The 24744-nt window shown below is 47.9% G+C and overlaps 1 protein-coding gene across 1 annotated transcript in view; it reads right to left on the bottom strand.

Moving 5' to 3' along the window:
- The window catches only part of LOC119444434 (arylsulfatase B), a 69608-nt gene that overhangs the window by 6429 nt on the left and 38435 nt on the right, over window positions 1-24744 (bottom strand). Inside the window, exons 6-8 of the mRNA XM_037708835.2 lie at window positions 22845-22970; window positions 6032-6158; window positions 4380-4673 (exon numbers count right to left, since the gene is read on the bottom strand). Of these exons, the coding sequence (XP_037564763.2) occupies window positions 4380-4673; window positions 6032-6158; window positions 22845-22970 (547 nt within the window). The remainder of the gene's footprint in view (window positions 1-4379; window positions 4674-6031; window positions 6159-22844; window positions 22971-24744) is intronic.

Here is a 24744-nt window from a genome sequence, read left to right as displayed (position 1 = left end):
CGCCATATAGTAGCCATTTCATGCTTGCATCTACTCTCGATTACGGGAGAGCCAGCATTTCTTTCTTGCGTGCCGCAATTCTTAAAAAAAAGTATGAGGAATAATTCAGTGAAGGAATAAAACCTGGTATGAGGAGCTATGCCGGTTGAATGGTATAGCATCTATCTTGCATATACGGCATAGGTAAGCATATATACTTACAGCTTATATATACTTATAGGTAAGCGTATATACTTACGTGTACGTAAGGAACATGACGGCGACAATTTGCCTGGCATGTCGATATAATTGCTATCGCAGTAAAAAAGTATTTCATTGCGATAGGAATTATATGGGCACTGCAGGCGCATTTCTGCCGTCGCCGTCACCGTGATGTTCCGTATAAAGTCCAAGCACGATACAATCGCCGCGCGCCGTATGCTGTATGTGCTAGTGAAAGCTTGCGAGGGTCGGCCGACGATCGCGGCTCAATCTCGAGCGCGCAAGGGAGGAAAGCGAGCAGGAAGCGCGCCGTCTTCCAGCGCGCGAGGCACCGGTGCAAGGAGAGGGACGGCGAGGGGAGGGGGCGTTGTACACTGGTGGTTGCTGCTTAGACGCTGCCAAGCGAGCTGCGATGCGGAGAAAGTGCACCGAGTGCTGATAGCTTCGTATGCGCTGTGCTTTCGACGCTTCGCTCGCGTTGAAGCGAGAGGCAGCACAAAGGTCAATTCCCTCGCTGCTGCTGCCGCGCTCCCTTAATCTAAAGTTTTGACAGCGAGGTTCCGCGATCGTCGAGTGAGGTGTGCTCACGTTTACCAGTGCGCGCGTGACATCGTGCTTGTTAAATTAGCTGGAAAGCGAATATTTGCAAGTTTGCAAGGCCTGTAAAACTACTATCCTTACTTCGTATAGCTGACTGCTAATTTGCTATTGCAATCGATGCTTCGCCTTTCGGGCGAAACTGACTTTTATAGTGAACACAGATAGCAACTATGATTTACGAGTGGAATGAATAAACTAAAGCGCCAAAGGCAGGGAGCGTACATCAGCCGTGAGGTTTTGTGAATGCAACATTGAGACTGCAGCGAAAACCATGCTGCTCATGTAATCAAGGCAGCACAGGTTGCGCCATGCAGGCCGACGACCCAGAACGCACTGATCAGATAGTGTCCGTTAGTGACGGAGGGAGATAGAGAGAGGGAGAGAGAGAAAAATCTTTAATGAAAGAAAGGCGGAGGTTAGCCTGAGGAGACAAGTATCCTAGTCGGGATTTGGCGATGCCTGCCGTAAGCACTCCAATCCAATTTTATTTTTCTGTAAATTTCCTTCCCATGATAGGGTCCCCTGTGAGTAATTGACGTAGATAAACCTACTCTTTTACATAATCTAGAGGCTGACCCAATATAGGAGAGCCTAAACAAAATTATTCGAGCAGTCTTGCTTTGAAATGCAACGACCAAACTGCGGTGTTATGAGCCGTAACCATTCCGTTCAGGGCTATTCGACTCACGGTCTCTTATAAGTTGTGTGCTGCTACGCGCACAGCATGGCTTTATTCGACGTGCAAGCTCTCAATGCTCGCTGATAATGCACAAAAATAGAGTGCGCATCAAAGAAGCCACAGAAAGTGTAAAGAGAATGCTCACCTCGTCTTGTTTATTTCGTGCCTCGTGTTCTTACTTGCGTTTGTCACTTTATCTACGTTTTATTGCGATAGCAATTATATGGACACTTCAAGCGGATTTCTGCCATCGCCATCGCCGTGAGGTTCCGTATAAAGTCCAAGGGCGATAAAATCGTTGCCGCGCGCCATGCGCGCGAGTGAGAGCGCGCGGGGGACGCGCGCTATCACGGAGAGCGAACGCGCGGCGGAAAGCAAACGCGACTTCCATCGTGCGAAAGGCCGTGGGGCTATGAGAGGGAGGGAGGCGGGGCGACGGTGTGCTGCGGCACCAAATGCGTATCTTGCAACCGGGCGCAAGGGGAACTGGCCACTCAATCTCCCAGGCGAAAGGAGGAAAGCGGGAAGGCAGCGCGGAAGGAAGTAGGGGGGCAGCTTCTACTCGGGCAACAACTATGTTGTACTTTGCCCGGCTGCGGCGGTCGCCCGCACCGTCTCTTAAAAGCAATCTACACACGGCTCTGACCTTTGTATGCGCTGTGCATTCGCCGCTCAGTTTCCGTTGAAGAGATATACCGCACGAACATTCGCTCGCTGCGGCGGCTGCGCTTGCTGCGAGCGTTTTGACAGTGGTTGGCTGCGGTCATCGAGTGTGACCTATTCATGTTTGCTTGTGCGCGCTGACACCCCGCTTGTTAATTCAGTTAGTAAGCGAATGTGTCCAAGTTTATGCAGCCGATAAAACTACTATCCCTACTCCGAATATCTCTCTACTAATTTGCTATCGCAATTCATGCTTCGCCTTTCGGGCGAAACTGCAACATTTTTTCTTTGTGCAGGAAGAAATGTATCTGATTTCACACCAATGATTGCGCACAGCAGTGAGCTCCGCCATGCCAGTACGGCACCCGTAACATATGTGGACACTGTAGAAAGGCAAATCTCATAGGCAGTGCACTGAGCCGATGTCGAAGGTAGTGTAATATCAGTTATACAGAGGAAGACTAGAGGAAGAACAAATCAGATGACGATTTCATACGGTTATTTAGTGACTGTGCCTGTGAAATGAGCAGCCCGAAGGTGTTCGTATATAGCGAATTCCAAGTACGCAGAATTTAGCAGTGCTCTTTTCCGTACTTCCGTTAGTTCTGCCGCTTCTGTTCTCGCGCTGTGATTTTCAGTTCTTTAGAAGAAGAGCTAAACGAATGTGGAAATCACTGCTCGCAGGAACAGGCAAGCTGAAAATTTTGGACGAAATATTGTGTCCGAAGTGTGCAACGGCCCTCACTGGGGCTCATGCACTGCAACAGACGATTGATAAATAATGCGGGTGCGTGAAATATATTGTTCAGGAATCATCAAAGACGATTGTTGACGTAAGCGATGCGTTGCTTTTCGTCTTATGGCTAAATCAGAATTCGCGCGTTGTCTTGGTCTTCACAAATCGAATGGTCACTATATTGTCTGTACATGTTATGCAAGCGTTTAGAAGCCATCTCTTGTCTCGCTTTTGTAGTGTATAGTTGTGCACAGCCAGGATGGTAGGCTTGCTCGGATGCGCGCACGGCTGTGAGTAGTGTTACGCAGCACCAGGAGCGTCGATTTTTGTCACTGGGAAAGGGTGTCGCGATAGCAGCGCCGCAGACCAAAGCCGGGCTTGGTATCGAGGCACCCTAGGCACCCTTCCTACGCCTGCCGAGCACAGGTGCCTATTCCACTGCGTGGTGTATGACGACATGCACTCTCCTTTCCACAGCACCCCCCCCCCCTCAACTGCACCTCCTCGCCTTTGCATCATTACCGCACCGTGCACATCCTCTCCACTTGCCTCATTTGGCCGTTGCTCCTTGTCATGGTTAAATCAGCGAAAACGGCCATAAGAACCGCCTGACGACAAGCTGCGCTTTGAATAATGGGAGTTGGAATCGAGTGAACACCGTCCGACCACCGACCACAGCTTGAAAACCGATCCCAACTGGAGAAATATATGTAAAACCGAAGGAAAATACCAAGCACAGGCAGAGGGTAGGCGCTCACAGCACCAATGACGAAATGGGGATTGGATTAACAATTTTCCGCCGACTTCAAGCATTCATGCAGGCATATATCTGCAGAGGACTAGTCCCATGTTTGTCATTATTGCGTTAAGAGACAGGCGGATCACAAAAGGTACAGTTATGCCGGCTTGGTGCAATGATGGGTCACTATGTTCACGTCGATAATGTATAATTCTCCGTTCGCTCACACCACTGGTTTAGCGCAGTGAAGTCAGTTTCTTTTTTCTGTCGTACATGTGCCAATCGCCCCCTTTCTGGTCCTCCCGTCTTTTGATTCCTTTTCACTTGGACCCAACACTGCGATTTTAGCTGAGCGTGTGGCGGAGCCCCTGCGTTAAGAGGGAACTATTGTGGCATTCCCAGCGACGCGAGTCTCGTAATGAGGGCCGCACGGAGGTATTTGAAAAGAACGCGTAATGGAAGATTACGGCGCATTCAACGCGTTTCCACGCCTTTCGTCACTACTATCAATGTACAACAACGAACCACACGCAGACCGTTGTATATGTAAACAGAAATATACACAGCACTGTGACGTGAACGACACGCTAGAAAATCCTGAGAACGATTGAGAAATTTCCTAACCAAGCGGCTTAGCGTACCCAAGCATAGTCATTGCTTATGTGCAGGACCAGATCTCCGCTTGAGTTCCTTTGTGCTATTATCCTCTGTTTGTACAATTCCCTATCCGTGTACCGTCGAAGAAGCGCTCGAGGACGTACCAGCTGCAGAATAGAGCGTGGGAAGCCAGTCGGTGACGTGCATCAGCTGGTGGGACACCCTGCTGTGCGTCAGAAGTTGGGGAGTCCAGAGGAACCCGGCCGCACGGATTGCGCCCTCCCAGAGGGTGCCCTTGCCCCCACGCAGAGGCCAATTCATGCCCCCGTTGGAGACGGGGCCCGTCGGAGCACCGCCGTTGTCGCTGCTGAAAACAATGATGGTGTCGCGCAGCATGGACGCCTCTTCCAACGCTTCCAGGACGATACCGACGGACTGGTCCAGAGCATCCGTCATTCCTGTCGATAGAAAGACAGTAGACGCACTTTCAATTTGTCTTTGCACACATGGGGACACATCGGCGTTGCCAAATGCCACCTTTGGGGCGAGTCAGCGAGAGCGTGAGCTACCTTAGTGCACAACGAGGTGTGACACGGCGTATGAAGACAGTGATTGAAATGATACAGTAACCAAGAACAAGATTGCTGCTTCTTGGGCGAGTTAGAAATTAATATTATGCCGGGATAAGCTATAACATGCGGGCGCCTTTGTGTGTGCATACTGTGCGACGCACAGTAAGGATAGGATGGCCAGATGCAACAAGCTAAACAGTGAAGAGGTGGTAGTGTCGACGAGGTTTGTACAAATGGTGCGATGTCTAAGCGAGAAAGAGAGAGAGAGCACTAAAAAATAAGAGAAATCCTACTTATCAAAAAGATAGAAATTATTCTCTTCTGGTAAACGTTCTGTAATCCAGATGTCATAGTCGTTTTTTGAGAACTAATTATATTCAGAAGAAAAATATGTCATGCAAAACATTTTCATTGTCATTGCGTATGACAGCATATCGTAACAATATTTGGGGTTTGTTTCTACGTTTCTGAGTGGTAATATTTCATTGGATATTATACCCTCGTATGCTACTGCAAACGTCAAGGATGCCATAATTGCCTAATTTCAGTATGCCACTACATGCCGCCTCCGGTTCAATAGATATTCCACATCCGTCGCATCTGCTGCGAGAAGTGCTCGTCGACGCTTTAAGCACTATATCTAGTACGCATACCCGAATACCTAAGAAAGGGCCCGAAGGGAGGGTTGGGGAGGGTTGGCGGAGGGCAGTCATCGCCGTATCTCAATTTATAAAGCATCCCACGCGTCATGCGGACATAAGGGGCACGGCTCTCACCGTCGGCGAGTAGTCTTTTAAAAATTTCCACGTTTTTTTAGAGGATATGAAACTCGCGGCAAATTTAATTTACTGCATAATTATTTGTACAGTTCTGTGAAAACGAATTCCCGGCTATGCTTTCATGGGCTTGATTTTTTTCTGGCATGATACGAGGATACATCGGCATGCCTCGCACCGACAGCTGCCACACAGAGCCCGGGGCCACCTTGAGTTTTGGTTGTGCTTTGCTATATGTAGTAATACGTGTCACCAGTAAAGCCTGAAGTGCGCGGGAACAAAAGACCACGTGGGCGAACGCCAGCACAGCCACAGCGGCATCGTAAAGGAGGCAGGCGAACGCCAAACGATTTCTCCACGGCGTTGTGTCCGGAGCCTCGAGGTTGTGACCTCGCGAAATGCTTATGCACTGGATCCAAACCTGGCGCTTAACAAGATAATTGCTTGCCAATAAAACCGCGGAGTTACCTGCGTAAACCCTCCTGACGTCATCGTCGATGTACGGAAACTTGGCCACGTTCTCTCTGGGAGCTTCAATCGGTTCTGGGCCGACGCCGCCGTGCGTCGCCTGATGCGCCAAGTACAGAAACAATGACTGCGCGGAGAAGGGGGTCAATTAACTTCGGCAATTAACCGCGCAAAGTCCAAAGAAAAATTAAAACATGTGCACCTTTAATTGTTTCTCAGCATGATGGGTGCATTTGTAACAGAACAGTGAAATGTTTATTGAGTACACAACTGATTAGCATACTAATGAATTAGTACTCTGTTAGCTGAAATATCCACTACTGAAAACTTGCTTTAAAGCATCAAAAAATCTTTTATATACTTAGCACCAGATAATGAGACCACCATTGCAGTTTCAGTTCAGTTTCAGCTTAATACTGCCGAAAAGTAACGTTACAAATGTGGATTGTACATATATACACTGGCGGGACCCGGAATCTACAGACTGTTAACAAACCTCTCGTTAGTAGTATCTAGAAAACCCTAATACATGCAGCAATTATACCTGACCTTAAAAACAAAAAAACAATACACGAAAAACACGTATTGTTGATGGTAATAGCTGACACACGCAAAGGAGAGCATCTTTTAATGACACAATACAGTTATCAAAAACAGTAATCGGTGGAATATTACATTTAGTAGAAAGCTTTACTGATGTGTTAATCTGTAAAAATCAGATGCTACCTTAAGATAATAAGGTAAGGAATTTCATAGTAATGTGGCTGGAAAATTGGTAGTAAATTTCCCGTAATTAGTACTAGGTTTTGGCAACAAGTCCGCGTTAGAAGCCAATCGGGCGGACGTGGAGTGAGTAAACGGGCTGATAGTAATTAAAAGGAATGGAAGCTTTCCGCAAACATATTTACGTCCAAGGAATCCAAATGAATATTTATTTAGATTTTGGACAGATAAAAAACCATGAGAACTGAGCAATCGGGATTCGTCTGGCGTGTAGCTGCCTACGTGTGATAATTTACGTATGCTGCAGGGGGGAATAAATGTGTGGAATAGGCGTTCCACCATGACGATATGCAATAGTTAGTGTAGATGTGAATGACAGCGTAGTAAAGCGAGATGAGTGCTGTCGCATTACAAAAATTGCGAAGTTTTAGCAAAACTGTTGCGTGAGGGTTTCTTCCTTGAGCCGCGCACCATCAGAATTGGAGGACGTTTAAGCTTCGCCTTTAAAACTGGAACGCGATAGCATTCATAAATCCCTGGCTGCTTATCAGGCTTTTTTCTCGCATATTCAAATTACAATCCGAAGCTAGAGAAATCATAAAAACGCTATCATGTCTGTATGTTTTAGTTAAGTCGTACTTTACAATTTTTCTGACGGATTTTACTTTGAGAAATTCAATTTTTGTTCACTAACCCCTTGCGCCACGCGGAGGGCCTGTGTGGTGGGTGTGGTTCGGGATGAATTTCTCCGCCACAGATGCCACGGACGCCGATGCTTACGCCGAAACCGACGCCGACGCCAGATTTTCTGAGACACGGGGCCCTTAATGCTGTGGCGCTAATATTCATAAGTCAATGATTCGCAAACTTTTCTAGTGCGTGACCCCGTTTAGTAGTACCAATTGGTACTACTAAAAGGGGTCACAAACTAGAAAAGTTTGCGAGACACTAGCTTATGGTGTTAGCATATTGCTAAAACTTCGCAATTTTCTAACCAACCAAGACTCCCCCTCCCCCCCCCCCCTCTCCCGCTTATAAGCCTTCTACAAATTTAATTTTTTCAATAACGCAGGTGCATGTATATTTGAGTTCACTTACAATACATAAACCAGAGCACAGAGAGCTTCCGTATATACAGGATGTCCCAGCTATCACGCATTGCGTTTTGAAGAAAAAAACGGGCCATTGTACGCGAAGATAACCAAGGGCATATTGCTCACAGTCGAGTAGAGTAGCTGCGCGTAATATCTTTGTTGGTGCCATTCAATTTAATAAATATTTGTAATTAACTAATTTCTGAATTGCTGCTCCGAATGCCATGCTGCCAATGAAGAATTTAAGGAATGTGAAATAAACAATTAACTGGCACGATTTCAGTCGGATACGTTTTGTTCGTTTATGTTTTCCGGCTCACAAAGCGAGCCTGCGAAAATTGAAAAAAAAAAAGTCACAGTTTCGCCCTAAGGGCGAAGCAATGAATGCGATAGCAACACAGCAATGTCATACGAAGTAAGGTGAGCGGCTTTGGTAGCAATATGAATTGTAGTAAACATGAGCTGATTAAGTAAGCAGGTGTGCTGCGGCGTAAGTAGACCGACATGAAGAGAGACTCGATGACCACGAGAAGGCGCGTGTGAAACGGTGGTGTTGATGAGAAGCGCTTCCCGTGGGCAGCGCGTGCGAAGGGACACACCTTGTGGGGATCGAGGTGCCTTCCCGCGCCTCGTCCCCCAGCTCGCGCGTGGCGCTTAGCTCGATCCCCGGGAACCGCCGCCGTAACGGCAACATGGCGGACATGGCGAGCGCGCCGGACTTACTTTCCCGCGCAAACCGTGCTTCTCCCCCCCGGGATTGGACTTGCCCCACGAGACACGTCACCGGGACGCGCCCTGATTGGCCTCCCGCGCGGCGGCCCCCGGGCACCCTCTCCACCCGAGCTCTCGTCCGCTGAGCGCTTCCTCGCCGCGGCAGAGGCTCACAGGCTCGCAACGAGGTGGTTACATGATGATACCTTTGTTTCGCGACTCCTCGTTATCGCGCTTGGCGGACCGCTACCCGGTTAGCCCTAGCGCAGCGGGCGCGCGTACTCGATCGGTCTTGCGGCGAGCCTTGGCCCGTAAGCGCCGTGACTGTAGCACTGAGCTGTACCTTGGGTGAATAAACCCGAGTTTGTTGGCGATCTGACTCCGGAGCCTTCTCTGCGCCGTGTCGGAGAGTCGACGAACCCTGCCGTAGCGCCTTTGTGCGTTGCGGAGTGGAGGAGCGTCGTGCCCTTTCCTGACCGTCGCTCGTAGGGTAAGCCTTGTGCAAACCCATCTCCACAACCTGTAGCGCTGCACTGCCGATCCGGGCAGCATTACATGTGTAGCGTGCGTTGGAAAATGTGGCCCGACTATTACTAACTGAATGAACAAGCGTGGTGTGAGCGCGCACAAACAAACGTGAATAGATCACACTGAATGACTGCAGACGACTGTCAAAACGCTGGCAGCAAGCCCATACGCTGCAGCGGGCGAATGTACGTGCGGTCTATCGCTTCGACAGAAACTGAGCGGCGAATGCACAGTGCATAAAGGTCAGAGCCGTGTGGAGATAAGAGACGGTGCGGGCGAGCGACGAGCGCGGTTGTTGGCAGAGTAGAAGTGGCACAATGCTTACGCGAATACTTAGACAACTTACTGAGGAGTTTCTGCGTGCATTTTTCAGGTAAAAAAAAAAAACGTGCCTAAAATTTTAGGTGTTTATTTAATGTGATGTCAAGAAACAAAACGCTTTCAGTAGGATAAAGTGGGCTGGAGTCAAATGTTAATGATGGCGTGCCTGAAATATATGCTTATTATCATCCAAGCCCTGAAAAAGAAATTGCATTGCACCCAGCCAATTCACACCATTAACCAATCGTTTAGAGACAAAATGAAACGCAATTTCATCGATGTCTATAGGCCTTTTCAGAAACCGACGTTTGAGTAGCGCCATTGCCCGACAAGGGCGACGTCCAGCGTCAGAACATGCTATGCCGCCATTTTGGACTGTGGGCCTTGCGAGACCAGGCTGGCCGCACTTTGGTTGTGTGATCTTCGCCGGATTCGGAAACAATCGAATTATTTCGATTGTTTTCTTCCGCTTCGCTTGTCTTGTGCTGCATGACTTGTTACATGTTTCACGGGTTCGCGTGAGCGCTCAGTATGAAGTGCAATGGCAATAGAAAGCCCAGTCAGTGTACGACCCATGTGGCGTTTCGTCGTCGGTAGCGGCCGCAGCTGCGTCTGCTTCATCGGGACCTGGAGTGCTAATCAGCGGTATTTTAAGTGCGAAACACTTTAGGGGCCCGGGATGTCGGTGCCCGTTGCGCGTGATGAGGCCCGGGCTGTCGACGTCGGCATCCGTCGCGCGTTTAAGTGCGAAGCACTTTAGGGGCCCGGGCTGTGGGCGTCTGTCGCGCCTGATCACATCCGGGCTGTAGCGCTACTCCAGCACCGGCGCATAACTGCTTCGCACTTTCCCAGGTTTCTCGTTAGTGGAGCTGCATTTCTTACCCCAATCTTTGCTGCTCGCGAATGTAATATATATATATATATATATATATATATATATATATACATATATATTCACTTTTTTTCAGTAATTCCACTCTGTGCACGCGCAGTTTTCCGTTTACGTGTTCGTTGTATTCTTTTTACTTTGTATTTATTTTTTTCACTTTGTATTTTTTTTCTTGTCTCTTTTCACCCTTACGGCAAAAAGGTATAAATTGACCTCTGTATGCTTGTAGACGCACTCGTGATGAAGGCCGGACCCCGGCCGAAACGTCAGTAAAGTCTTGTTATGTTTTTCCTACGTGCTTCTATTTTTTGAACTACTTCTCTGCCGGCTCCGGTTACTCTTTACTTCACTGATATATATATATATATATATATATATATATATATATGTATATTTTCATTGTTATTACTAGGCACATGTGACTGTAGTCGTCGATTGAATCTGATCACCATTAGGTTTTGCAGTTGAAGGTTACCTCATTTAGCGAAAGCAGGCGCGTACGCAGCTGTCTGGCAATGCTTAGAAACAGGCGTCGGCGGCCAGCCGACGCGTGTCAGCGGTTGGTAGATATGCGGTGGTTATTCCATACGCTTCCGACGCAACTCAGCAGCTCAGTCATGCAAAATTTATTGAATCTGGTGCAGCGCAGGGTGCTTATAGCCAAGTGCCAAAGCAGAAGCGTGGAACTCGAGTAGCGCGGTACCTGCGGCGAACTGATATACAGCCCAGGTGCTAGATTTCGAAATTACCTTTATGTGCAGGGCCGCGCAGGGCGCGTGTGAACGCAGAGACAATGTTTTCGCGGACACAGGGGCTGCATACATGTTCCATATGGCACGATTTTTCCACATCGTTGCGAAGTGTATTTACCGACTCTTGCAGAATGCTTCAATTTGTCTCATACAGGTGTCACCCGGCCACGTTTGATCGCGATCCAGCCCAATCTGGATCGAAATGTTCGACCACGATTGACTCCCTTCCGCAGATTGAGCAAAGAAGCCAATCGCGCCCGAGAAATTAGACCCAGATCGGGCTCGATCACGATCGGAAGTGCGCAGTGTGACCCCCGTATTAGGCACTGGAATGAAGTCATGTTTGAAAGAACACCGAATAACAAATAATAACAAACATACGAGAAAATATTGCATCCAAGAGCTGACAATTCTCGCAACCAATTGGGAAATATGCCGAAAAGGGTTTACCAAAATGCATTATTTTATTGATGTGTTTATTGGTTCACATTAGACTGAAATGCCAAGCCCTCAGGTGATGCAGGAAACCGGTGAAGCGTGAACATACCACATCGTCAGTGGTCTCGCGGAGTGCTGTGTTGTGGACACACTTAGTCCCCAAAATCGTTATTTTCCGCTGGTTGTTCGTGCACCCGTAAACTGCACAGTGCTGGCCTGTAGCCTTTTGACCAGCACATATGCCATTATTTACGAGCTTAAGTGATTAGTGACAAAAATAAACGGAAACATCGAAGGAAAGCTACCACTCCGCAATGCAAGCCCAAGGCAAGCGCACAGTCCAGACCGAACAGGCAACACTGACACATACTCTCCACGCCAGACCATCGGACGCGCACTCGTGAAAACGTCTATTGACCCTTATCGCGGAGCAGATTGTTTTAGAGAAACGAGATGGCGCTCAAGGCTACGCGCCATACGTCTCCTCAGCGACCACACACGAATACGAAACAATTGCCGCTTCTACCTTGCTTCTGTGCGATTAGCTGTCGGAAAGGCAACTGTGTTTTCGCTAACACACTGTGCTCCAATCATGCTAGATTGAATCTTGTGGATTGAAGACGTGTGCAGTAGTTGGCTGCAAAAATAGTGACTGGCATGTTAAGGAATGGAATGAACCTGTGTGGCCAAGTTCGCGGACCGCTGCTGCAACTGTCAGAACGTGTTACCGGCACTTTGTACATCTCGGTACACGAGATGTACAGCTTTCTTCGAGGATACAGAAATTTGCTCATCCGCCAGCCTTGTATCGCTAACCTTCAAAGAAAGGGCTTCATCCCCATGAACGTCGGCAAGAGTGAGTACCACTCGTTAAACAATGACAAAGGGAGTAGCGCCGCTTCCTGTCATAGTAAGTTTCGCGCACGTTATATATACACATCTGTCCCAAATGGCAGGAAAACTTACGCCCACCCTATCGCCGCCGTATCAAGAATAAGTGAATGGGCGCACGCTTGAATATATGCGCACTGTATACACACAATAAATGACGGACTACACCGATGGCACACGAATGGCCGAAGCTGAATGTTTCGTGACGGGCCACAAGAGTAAGCAAGTTACTGGCTGCAATATATATTTGTTACAAGGTATTACAATGTACAAAACAACTACGTTTCAAGCCTTGTGCGCAGCAAGAACAAATATATCGGAATTGAGCTCACCCGCGAGCGATTAGGCAGAAAATAATCAGATAGTGGCCGCACCGAGGAACAAATCTATCCGAATTGAGCTCACCCGCGAACGATTAGGCAGAAAATAATCAGATAGTGGCCGCACCGAGGAACTTCACTGAGTCAGAAACTGACAAGCCGCTGCTTCAAAATATTTGCCGAATAAAGAACAAAGAGAAAAACACACTAATCCTGATTGAATTTTTGAGCGGAATGTTTGGATAGCTGGGAATACATATCTAGGCCCGCTTTTAGCAACGGCGCTGCTTGCGCCGTCGGGACATAGCTTAATCAGCTCCGAAAGTACTTGTGCATGTTCTCTGAAGCTGTGATCAAAGCTTCGTGTCGTCCACCTATAGTCCGGTTAGTACGTGAGTAAGTCGCCAGAAAAATATTGCACCGTCTACGATATCACCGAAAACAGAGGTTTTCTAAGCCACGCCGGCGTCATACGCTTCGATTGTAAACAAGGCGGCAACGGAGGCTGTTGCGGCAAGCAACGAACGCGTCACCACGTGATCAAACATGGCAGCGCCCACGGGATCACCGCGAAAAGGGTCAATAGCACATTTTACTGTCCAATGCGCAACAGCGACATCGCTGTTTTGATAGGCTCCTACTTCTGCTGGGACGTCGTAACCGGGAAGGTTGAAGCAGTGAACTCCGGCTTGAAGGTTGCTGAAACAAGACTCGTCTGGAAAGTTCTCGGTCCGACACAATCCATCAGACAAACTGGCAATAGCTTCACCGTCATCGCGTTGGGCTCGTGTACAGGAAGTTTATATGCGACTCCTAGCCAGTTGCCCTGGACGACAGCAAAGATCAGAATGAATCTTGTAACGCTTCCGCAGTTACATGACGCGCGTAAAAATCGACAGTGGCAGTCAAACATTGCCGAAACGACGGGGAAGCCTCTTTAAGACGAGCATTTCGGGAAATGGGAAGGAGCGCAAAAGAAAAGACAAGTACTTTTCGAAAAGATGTTCAAGTCAAACCGTGAGCAAGGTTATGAATAACACTGCCGCCAATCGACTGGCTACAACGACGGAACGAACAAACTCGGCCTTCGAACGTTTGTCCCCGAGAAGAAAACGAAACTGTCCAAAAAGATTGAAGTGTCGCAATTCTCGAGACCGGTGGGCCTCATTGAAGTTGGAAGCAAAACATCTGCAAGTGTTTGCGTGGAACATATCGCGACTTTCGTTCTTCAGACCCTATTCACTGCTGAAACGCTGTAACAGAGACCACGATCCTGAAAGAACATAGGGTTTGCACGAGATTAGTTCCGTGCCGTGACGTACGCTTAGTACGTGAGTGAGTCGCCAGAAAAATATTGCACCCATACCTTAAATCTGTTCTAACATCTTTCTAATCTCTTTCAACGCTTAAATGCAACGCTTAAAGAATGCAACGCCTAAAGAAGAGATCAAACAGCTTAGGGCAGAAAACACGAAGCTACAGAAAAAAAAGAATAGCAACACACACTCCGCCAGTGGGACGCCGACGCCTAGTCGAGCTCCAACACCCGTGCCCGCACAAGCGAACGGGGAAGCACCACCACGCAAAAGGAAGGCGCAAGAAACGGTTCAGGAAAAGAGCGACTTTACAATGAGCGAGGTTATGGGAACGTTTAAAGAAATGTTTGGGATACAGCAACAAATCACAAACATGTATGTAGAGATTCAACAACGATTCGATTTAGTAGTGGCACTAGAAAGCATACCAAAGGATATTCGGCCGACAGGCGCGGCACCCGTTAAAAGCGAACCGTAAAGCAGACCGACTGCGGTGGAAAATAGCAAGGCCACCGGGGAAGATCAGATAAATCAACATGGCGCCGCGTAACCAATACGCGATTTGGCAATGGAACTACCGCGGGTATCGTCGCAAGCGAAGAAACCTGCAGCAGTTCATAACAAGCAAGGAGCCGCCACATGTAATCGCCCTGCAGGAGACTGGGGGGATGGCAAAATTATCGGGTTATAAATCTTACAGTGCTTCCAGTCAGAAGGCAACCGTCACGACCCTGGTACACAGAAACCTCGTGGCTGTCGAGCACGATACTGGAATGCGAGGCATAGACCACGTCCTCATAAAGAAGCGGGAAGTCTATTTATTCTGAACATATACAGTCCACCCCGGCACAAGCCGAAATTCGGTCCACTCTTCCGCAAAACGTTGAGCGTAGCCGACAAACAGGCGCTAGTCGTCGTCGGCGATTTTAACGCGCCACACGCTGCTTGGGGATACAGCTTAGGGAACAGTAAGGGCCGAAGCCTATGGGCAGACGCTCAGCACGAAAGACTAACGCTCATAACTGATCCTCAAGCACCCAGCAGAATAGGAAACAGTGTAAGCAACGACACGACACCAGATCTCACGTTTACAAAAAACTTAGTAGATTCTCGATGGAAAAACATGCAGGAAAACTTGGGTAGTGACCATTACATCGTCGTCACAACGGTACAAGCAGGCGCAAAGAAAAAGAGGGGTAGAGAACTGAAACTTGTAGAATGGGACTCTTTCCGCAAAATCCGAAAGGAAGATGCGGAAGAGAATATAACGGACATCGACAAATGGGCAGAGAAACTGCAACAAAGTGTTAAACGAGCTACTAAAACTGTTCCAAAAGAGGCAGGGATAGAGGAGATGGATAGCAGATTATTGCACATGTGGGAAGAGAAAGGTAGTATGCTGAAAATATGGAAAAGGCAAAAAGATAATCGGAAATTAAGGAAGAGAATTGCGGAATTGGACAAGAATATCGAAGTTTATACGAATAGGTTAACCCAACAAAATTGGGAAGCCACGTGCAATTTGATGGAGAGGCAAACGGGTATGTCCAAGACGTGGAACATTCTACGATGCCTCTTGGATGCCGAGAGTACCAAAACTGTACAAAGACACAATTTACAGAAGTTTGTATACAGCTACGCACGTACAGAAGAAGAGCTCTTTGGAGAGCTCCAAAAGATGTACGCTGGAGATGCGAATAGAGAACGACTCGCGGATTACAGCGGCAATGAGAATCCTGATCTTGATGCCCCCATTACGGAGGCAGAAGTCAGATATGAACTTACCATATTGAACCAAATCTGCACCAGGGAGCTGATGGGATGACCAACAAAATGCTCAGAAACCTCGACGCCGAATCCATCCGAGCTCTCACAGACTACATGAATAAGTGTTGGGAGTAAGGTAACATTCCAAGTCAATGGAAAGCAGCCCAAATCATCTTTATACCGAAGGCTCGAAAGAAACTACAACTGTCAAACTTAAGGCCCATATCGCTAACATCCTGCGTCGGTAAACTCATGGAACATGTGGTTCACACACGCCTCACGAGATACATGGATGATGGAGGACTTTAGCCACATAGCATGGTTGGATTTCGACCAAAGTTATCGACGCAGGATATTATGCTCCAACTGAAACATAACATTATAGATGCGGGCACGAAAACTCTAGATACCAAGGCGATACTAGGGCTCGATCTAACAAATGACTTTGACAGTGTCACGCACAAGGCAGTACTACAAAATCTCCAAGAGCTGGATGTAGGACGTAAAACATACGCGTACATCAAAGACTTCTTGACGGATCGTACGGAAAAGATTACAATTGGGGGAACCAAATCGGAGGAGATCAAACTAGGTAATAGGGGTACTCCGCAGGGGTCGGTCCTATCCCCCTTTCTATTCAACGTGGCAGTGATTGGTCTTCCTGCGAGACTCGAAAAAATATAAGGACTCGGACACAGCCTATACGCGGACGACATTACCCTCTGGGTGGCGGCTGGAAGCGATGGGCATGTGGAAGAGATCCTCCAAACAGCAGTAAACACGGTCGAAGACTACATCAGAGACAAGAGACTGCGATGTTCCTCCCAAAAACGAGAACTTCTGCTCTATAGACCAACATGCAGAGGTCGAAAAAGCATTAAGGAAAGGCTGGACGTTGTGGCCACAGTAGAAGACACCAGGATACCGATAGCGGAGAGCCTAAGAATACTGGGACTCCACATATCCGAAAACGGTCATAATGGAGAAATAATTAGACTACTGGATAATAGTAATCACCAAACAATTAGACTAATAAAGCGGATATCCAACAGGAACTATGAAAGAGCACAATCTTATTCGATTAATAGAAACATTAGTAATAAGTCGTATTGTATATGTGGTCCCTTACCTTAAACTCTACGCTGCGGAGAAAGCCAAGATAGAATGTATCATTAGAAGGGCGTATAAGCAAGCATTGGGACTTCCAGCAAATACGTCAAACGACAGGTTGCTAGCACTCGGCGTGTACAACACATTAGATGAACTTAATGAGGCCCAGGAAGTGGCGCAGTATGAAACACTTACGCAGAGTTTGACGGGCAGACACAGCTTAGACGACATCGGAATATCCTACGAAGCACAGCACGGACTGCGGGGAGACATCCCAAGGAAAATACGAGAACATCTCTCAAAACTCCAAATCCCCAGAAACATGCACCCGGAGATTCACGAAGATAGAAGAATCGCAAGAGCGAGAGCTCTCCACAAACGATTCAGTAGTGCTAGGGACGTGATCTATGTGGACGCGGTGGAGTATACACGAATAGACAGAGTATGTCGATAGTTGCTACCAGTCTAGAGGGTGACTCCATAGTTAGTGGGACTGTAAAAACAGGAAAGGCTGAGGTGGCGGAGGAGTCTGCCTTAGCACTGGCAATAGCCTCCACGGAGGCCAACATCATAGTCAGCGACTCCAAGACCGCTGTCAAGACCTATGCCAAAGGAAGAATCTCGCCGGAAGCGCTAAGAATTTTAGCCAACTTTCGCGAAGATCGAGATGTTTACGCTATATGGGCACCCGCATACTCCTCCCTTCCCGGGAACGAAATAGCGCACAACCTGGCTCGAGAACTGACGGACCGAGCAGGTGACACGCAAATACTGGGAACGGAGAGAGACCGGATGACCGGTTTTACCGAGATAACCAAACACTATAAATTGGGCAGGGCCCGTTTCCCCCGGGCGCACTCCTCGTTAAGTAGACGGCAAGCGACAGCATGGCACTTATTGCAAACAAAAGCATACCCGAACCCGGTGGCCTACCACCGTTACTATCCAGCACTTTACACCGATAGATGCAGATTCTGTCAAGAAAGGGCGAACTTACAACATATGGTTTGGGCTTGTCCTGGGACACCCACACAGAATAAAACGCACAAGACCAGAGAGCAGTGGGAGACCGCGCTGCTCAGCTCTGCACCGGAAGACCAACTTACAGCAATCCAGCAGGCCGAAGATGCCGCCAGAGCCCAAGGGCTCGAAGCCGTCATCTAGGTAGAGATGACGTCATCTAGGCCGTCATCTAGGTCTCACAAATATGCTACACAAATAAAGTTTATTCCTCCTCCTCCTCCCATACCTTAAAGAGCATAGCGCATCTGATTATTAAAGCAAGCATGTTGAGAAACTACAGAGAAGGCAGAACGATGTAACAGACAAAGATCGTGCACCTGACGAGTCCTGCAATATCAGGAGGGCAACCGACAGCAGCTCTTCGGAAGAATGCGCCTGAACAGTCTTCAGAGTCTCGTTCTCGTGTGAAAAAAACACGTTGTGCGTGACAAAGACATATGTGTGTATTTCCAAACCAACATCAGCAACGAATAGACTGGTGCAAGTTGTATAACCTCAAAATGAAAGCTTCACCAATGCACCCGTGGCCGGGAAATGTGTATAGGAACTTCGTCCTCTGGCAAATGAACAGCATCGCCGTCATCGTTCAGCGCTGCTCCTCGAGCAGCGTGAGCTCACTGTGGAGTCACCATTCAAAGCCATCCGACATGACGGTCGCTTTGTGCATTATGGTAGTGTTCGTAACTACTACAGGTCAAACGGATGCCACACTGTCGTAAACGAAACATAGAAGCGTTCTTCAAAGTAAACACACTGCGAAACATCAGTCATAATGACGGCAAAATACTTTGATATCTCTATTACAGGCATTTGATCGTTAAGGTGACGACAGAGATGCTGAAGCTGTGGCGCTGGCATCGCGTAGCCGAGCGCCGGCCGGCGGGGCTCCAGGGTTTTATCACGTGTACTACAGGTGTATTCCATAGAATTTGCTACTGAAATTACAAGAGGGAACTATGGTTCTGTGATCATTCAACTACCATAGAAATGATGATTGGTACAGGGTCGTCCACTCTTGGGGTGAACACGGCTCCGCGTGGCCGCGCTCCGCGCAGCGCTGGTCCCTCCGGCGCGGCCGCGCATCGAAGCAAATCGGCGCAGGCGCACAGGGGCTAGGGGAGGTGCTTCGCGTCGTCTGCTACAGCGCTGGCGCGCGCCGCTCTTGCCTTGCAGAGGAATACACTAAACGCAGGTGACCGAGCGCCCGAGGTGGCGTTGCCGGAAAACGCGCTTCACTAACTGAATCATTTTCCGGCTGGTTTTGTCTACAGCTTGTGAACAGCCTGCTTAATCAATTTGCATAAACAGATGCAAGCTTCTCAGCAGACAAAACGACTTTTTTTGTAATTGACGAGGGTAAACGAACAAAGTTATTGCTTGCGCGTTCTTTATCAGGCCGGCGCCAATTATTTTACTACCACAACTGTTGGTGCCGTGCATCCGGAGAGGCCCATCAGGCGCGCCTTTCACGATTTGTGTCATGACGTGATGAGACTAGCGCGCTGTTTCGTGCATCTCTTGATGCTATACCGAATTTGGTTAATTCTCACCAGCCGTAAATTTTGCAAAGAATTAGAGAGCGAATGTTCAATCGTGCTTATATATTTGATCATGTTTCTAATTGATTCTACCACTAAGGCCGGCAAAAAAGAGTGACAGTAAATAATGGGTGACATCCGCTGCTCTGTTATGGCCGCGTTAATGCCGCTTGTAGGTGGGCGTGGATCACTTTACGTAATGTAGGAAACTGATTTGGCAGTAATTTTACGACCAATTTTCATCTTTCTAGATCAAATAAAAATACAGTTTATTTTCGTTGTCAGACTCCATGTAATATCGCTCAAGCGGTGTCGGTCCTTTCACGCATACATTACGCGGGAAGTCGCGTTCTCAATTAAAGGGATCGTCGGTTAACTGTTTGATAGCATGGATAAGCTCGTGTAAAATAGGTGGCGCGGACCTTTCCTTATTTATTCACTTTTTTTTTCGTATCCTTGGAGTCAGTGCACGCAGCATTCGACTGCTGTTTCTGTTCATTTCGAATAGGTGGTTGGAGTGGGAAATCTATAATCGATGCGCCAGTTTTCCAGCTTACATTACGTCTTGGCGGGTAATTAAGTCGTTATTCGCTTCCACTTCATTTCACCATTACCTCGGAATGGGTCAGATGCATATTCTCAGCAAAATCTTATAATTTGGTAATTGTGGGGTATAAGTGCCGAAGCGACACATGACCTCTGCGTTACACCATAGAGGTGGACAGCGGATAAATTTGCTATGATGAATTGATTTATCTTTTTTTTTTTGAGGTGGGAGATGGGGGGTTAGGCTGAGTGGGTGAAACCTCATTATGAATACCGTCAAAGGAACGCCAGGAGTGCACAAGTCATGCTGCTGCCGTCGTGGGGAAGTCGCCGGCTCGTGTCGTCGGGCGAGCGCGGCCAAGATTATTTAAGCGGCGGTCATGACGCCGGCCCGGTGTCCTCTGTCGACCACCTGCCGGTGGTCGGGAAACGGGCTGGCCATTCGCAAAAGGCAAGCCCGGCCCGACCTAGATGGCTGCGGTCGGGCCATCTACTCTTTCACTGGCCATGGGCGTCGGCCCGATTTACCGCCGTGCACATTATTTTGCTTTGGTGATGCTACAATCTCTAATCAGCTTACGATGCTGATATGCTGCTGCCAACGCCTGCTCAACTAAGTTACTGATCGCTAACAAGTGACAGATTCGGGGATGACTCGTTAAAGCGAGACACAAGATGTGTTTCCATTGAACGCATTTCTGTCGGCTTGCATGAACATCACGTTATCAGCTTTCAAAAATTGATTGCTTTTTATTCGATTGCTGGGTGCCGTGGCATCGCGCCGATAAAAGCGCTTTAACAAACATGATCAAATATATAAGCACGATTGAACATTCGCTCTCTAATTCTCTGCGAAATTTATGGATGGTGTCAATTAACCAAATCCGGTATAGCATCAAGAGATGCACGAAACAGCGCGCTAGGCTCATCACGTCGTGACACAAATCGTGAAAGGCGCGCCTGATGGGCCTCTCCGGATGCACGGCACCAACAGTTGTGGTAGTAAAATAATTGGCGCCGGCCTGATAAAGAACGCACAAGCAATAACTTTGTTCATTTACCCTCGTCAATTAAAAAAAAAAGTCGTTTTGTCTGCTGAGAAGCTCGCATCTGTTTATGCAAATTGATTAAGCAGGCTGTTCACAAGCTGTAGACAAAACCAGCCGGAAAATGATTCAGCTAGTGAAGCGCGTTTTCTGGCAACGCCACCTCGGGCGCTCGGTCACCTGCGTTTAGCGCCGTGTATTCCTCTGCAAGGCAAGAGCGTCGCGCGCCAGCGCTGTAGCAGACGACGCGAAGCACCTCCCCTAGGCCCCTGTGCGCCTGCGCAGATTTGCTTCGATGCGCGGCCGCACCGGAGGGACCGGCGCTGCGCAGAGCGCGGCCACGCGGAGCCGTGTTCACCCCAAGAGTGGACGACTCTGTACATATCTGATCTTTGTGCTGGTGCCTTCGGACGCTCTTGGGGCTCTGTTTACTCAATTTACCTGCATTTATTGCCGTGAATGTCGAAGCAATGGTACATTTCAAAGCGCAGAAGGCAATCAGACCCCGCGCACATGCATAAGTATTACAGTGAACTGCTGCATCTATAACTCAATATTTTCTGACAAATGAGCAGTTACTAATGTCAGGAAGCTGTTGGAAGGTAGAAGGAACAAGTTTAGGTGAATTGACCTACTAAGCATTATTCCTGTGCTCGCTGAACCACCACGCTTGCAGCTTCTCTAGACACTATATGACACCAGAATTCCTTCAAGCAATTTTTGTAGGAAACTGCGGCGTACTGCACACGGTAACCGGTAGCGCGTGTTTATACGGCAGTTAGGTTTCTTGCTCTTCTTGTTGGTAAATCATCTCCCGCTTATTCACGTCTATAGCAACGTCTTCTCGCTTGTCAAATTTGATGAAACTTTGGCTTGTCAAAATTGATGAAGAGATGGCCGTGAAAGTATATCCACAGTGAGAGATTGTGGAGCTCGCTAATTGTAAAATTTCGTCTTAAAATGTTCTGCAGAAGAGTGAAAATGTTCAAGCTAACCACGACGAGTATATATACTTTCGATCATAACCTATCAACAAGCATCGGTAGACTGTCTTTTTTGAGCATTATCCTAATAGATTGAAGGTCTGAGCTTTAATATATGACTGTAATGCAGGATTCCATAAGCTGCGAAAAACATTGCGCAAATATTTCAGCGGACGTAAATTATAGCCGTTAGATTTACTCCGTATTATAAATTGAACGTATTGCCTCCCAGTCTGTAATGCTGTTTGAATGAAGAGGTGCAAGCCCGCCTGATATAATAATTGGAAGCTTGCCTTACGAAACTCCTTGCTCATAAGCGAATAGGTATAAAGATCTGTGGGATAAGCCTCTACCTTGTAAGCTTCTAGAATATTGTATTGTGCAGCCCTCATTCTTTGAGTCATATCATATGGTGAACGTCACTGTAGATATGCTGCGGCAGAACCCTTTCGACTACTCACGGTTGTTTTACCCAGGGTCAGGTGACAAGATATTTATTTTCATTAAGTAAAAGGCATAGTTCAGCACCAGTACAGATGGAGAAAATAGGCCTTTTTTCGTTAGAAAACGGGCGAACTTGCTCGTCAGACTTTCATGACTGAAACTACTTCATAATATAGCAATGATGTTTACCTAACAGTGTAATAGCACAAGGTCTAGACATGCTCGTAGAAAGTTATTAACCCTTATTTTTTCCCGGATAGCTGATTTTGGCGCAGCTTTTTACCCAGGGCCGCTACTGCATGCTCTTAGGTGATTTAGAAACACATAATTTACCTGTTGCTGGGAACGTGACAAAAGAGAAATGCGTGCCCACCTTTGACTTGTCCCTGTTGGCGATAATAGATTTGGCTCTTGTCGTAAACAGCGTAGTCGAATATGTGCCATTCTCTGTCTTCAGGGGATCCGTGTTGTCCCAGAAGTCAAGGCCCTGAAGGCCATCCTGGAGCATCAAGGATCAAACACAAACAAGTCCAGGAACATTATACCTTTCCCCACAAATGTCAGAATTTGTACTGTCAAGTACTGTGGCTACAAAAAAGTCACAGTTTCGCCCGAAAGGCGAAGCATCTATGGCGACAGCAAATTAGCGGACATATATACGAAGTAAGGATAGTAGTTTTCTCGGTCGTATAAACTTGTAAACATAGGCATACTAACTCAATGAACAAGCATGGTGGGACGCGCGCACAAGCAAACATGAACACATTTCACTCGATGACCGCGGAAACGCGTTGTCAAAGCGCTGGAATCTGAAAGCGCGGCCGCGACCGAATTGACCTTCGTGCTGCGTCTCGCATCAACGCGAACTAAGCCGCGAAAACAGCGCACAGCGAACAGTGCCCCTGACACAGATGGCTTTGCAGATACAGCGGCCCGCCCGGGCCGCAAGGCTCCAGGGGGAGGATTCTGACGGAGGGGGGGGGGGAGGGGGGTTTTACACCGGGCGGCCCCGACGGCCGCGCGCGCCCGCGCGGGCCGCTGTATCTTGAAAGCTAACTTCGTCGGGGACACAGCCTGCCGCCCGCTTTGTTTTCACGGCAGCCCGGATTAACTCGTATAACCATATCCCATCATTACTCAGCCGAGCTTGCTCCGACTCACATTCACAAAGATTCTACTGAGTAGAGCTTGCTCTGACTGAAATTCCCCAAAATTATACTTAGCCGAGCTTGCTCTAACTCATAGTCATCAAAATTGTACTCAGCGGAGCTTGCTTTGGCTCATATTCACCAAAATTATACACACCATAGCTTGCTCTGACTCTTATTCACAAAAATTCTACTCAGCCGAGCTTGCTCTGACTCATGTTCTCAAAGATTCTAATCAGCCTAGCTTGCTTTGACTCATATTCACAAAGATTATACTCAGCCGAGCTTGCTCTGCCTCATACCCCTGTCAGACGGGCATCCGCAAACTCCTTTTAACTCCGTTGTCTTTATCTTGAGGGAGATGCATGCGATGTCAGACGGTCGCCCTTCCACTAAGGGAGTTTAACGGACCTTTTGGTCAAGGGAGATCGGTGATCTCCCTCAGCGGCTCAAGGGAGTACTCTCGTGCCCATGCTTGTTATTGTAAAGCTGAGAATTTAATTATGGTTTACATTAATAATAATGTCGAGTGTTTTTCAAAACAGTTCTGTTGAAATAAACAAACGTTCAAGTACAATTAAACAACATTTATGCTTGCTGCTGGACTATACTCTCGACCACTCTCGACCTGTAGGCAATAGGCCTAGTGCTAGGCGCGTCTATTCAACACTTTGTAGCTCTACACGAGACATGGAGCACCCGCCACCGGAACTTTCAGCGAGGCCGCCTGCGCCACCGAGGGCAACGTGGACTGAAGGTGAAACTTGGAAGTTGATTCGCCTCTGGGAGGATAACCTGCACCTACTCAGAGGAGAAAAGCATAACACAAAAGTGTATACAGCAATTGTCGACGCTCTTCGCGAAAGCGGCATTATAAAAACGAAAAAGCAAGCGCAAGGAAAACTCGACAATCTGACGCAACGATACAGGTAAGTAGCATCTCGTTATATATTAAGTGCACGCTACGAGAGAAATTCTAGCGTTTTCGATGTACTTCCGCATATTGTTGCAAAATGTGCGAGCGGCACATTTGCGCATTTGTACAGGCGTCCTGTACATTGCAGGTGCCGAAGTGGGCCGGCATCTTCGACGAGGTTTACAACTACCGGCGAAACGTACGAGCGG

Source organism: Dermacentor silvarum, chromosome 3 (assembly GCF_013339745.2).
Source record: "Dermacentor silvarum isolate Dsil-2018 chromosome 3, BIME_Dsil_1.4, whole genome shotgun sequence".
Taxonomy (NCBI): domain Eukaryota; kingdom Metazoa; phylum Arthropoda; class Arachnida; order Ixodida; family Ixodidae; genus Dermacentor; species Dermacentor silvarum.
This window is presented reverse-complemented; position numbering and strand designations above follow the sequence as displayed.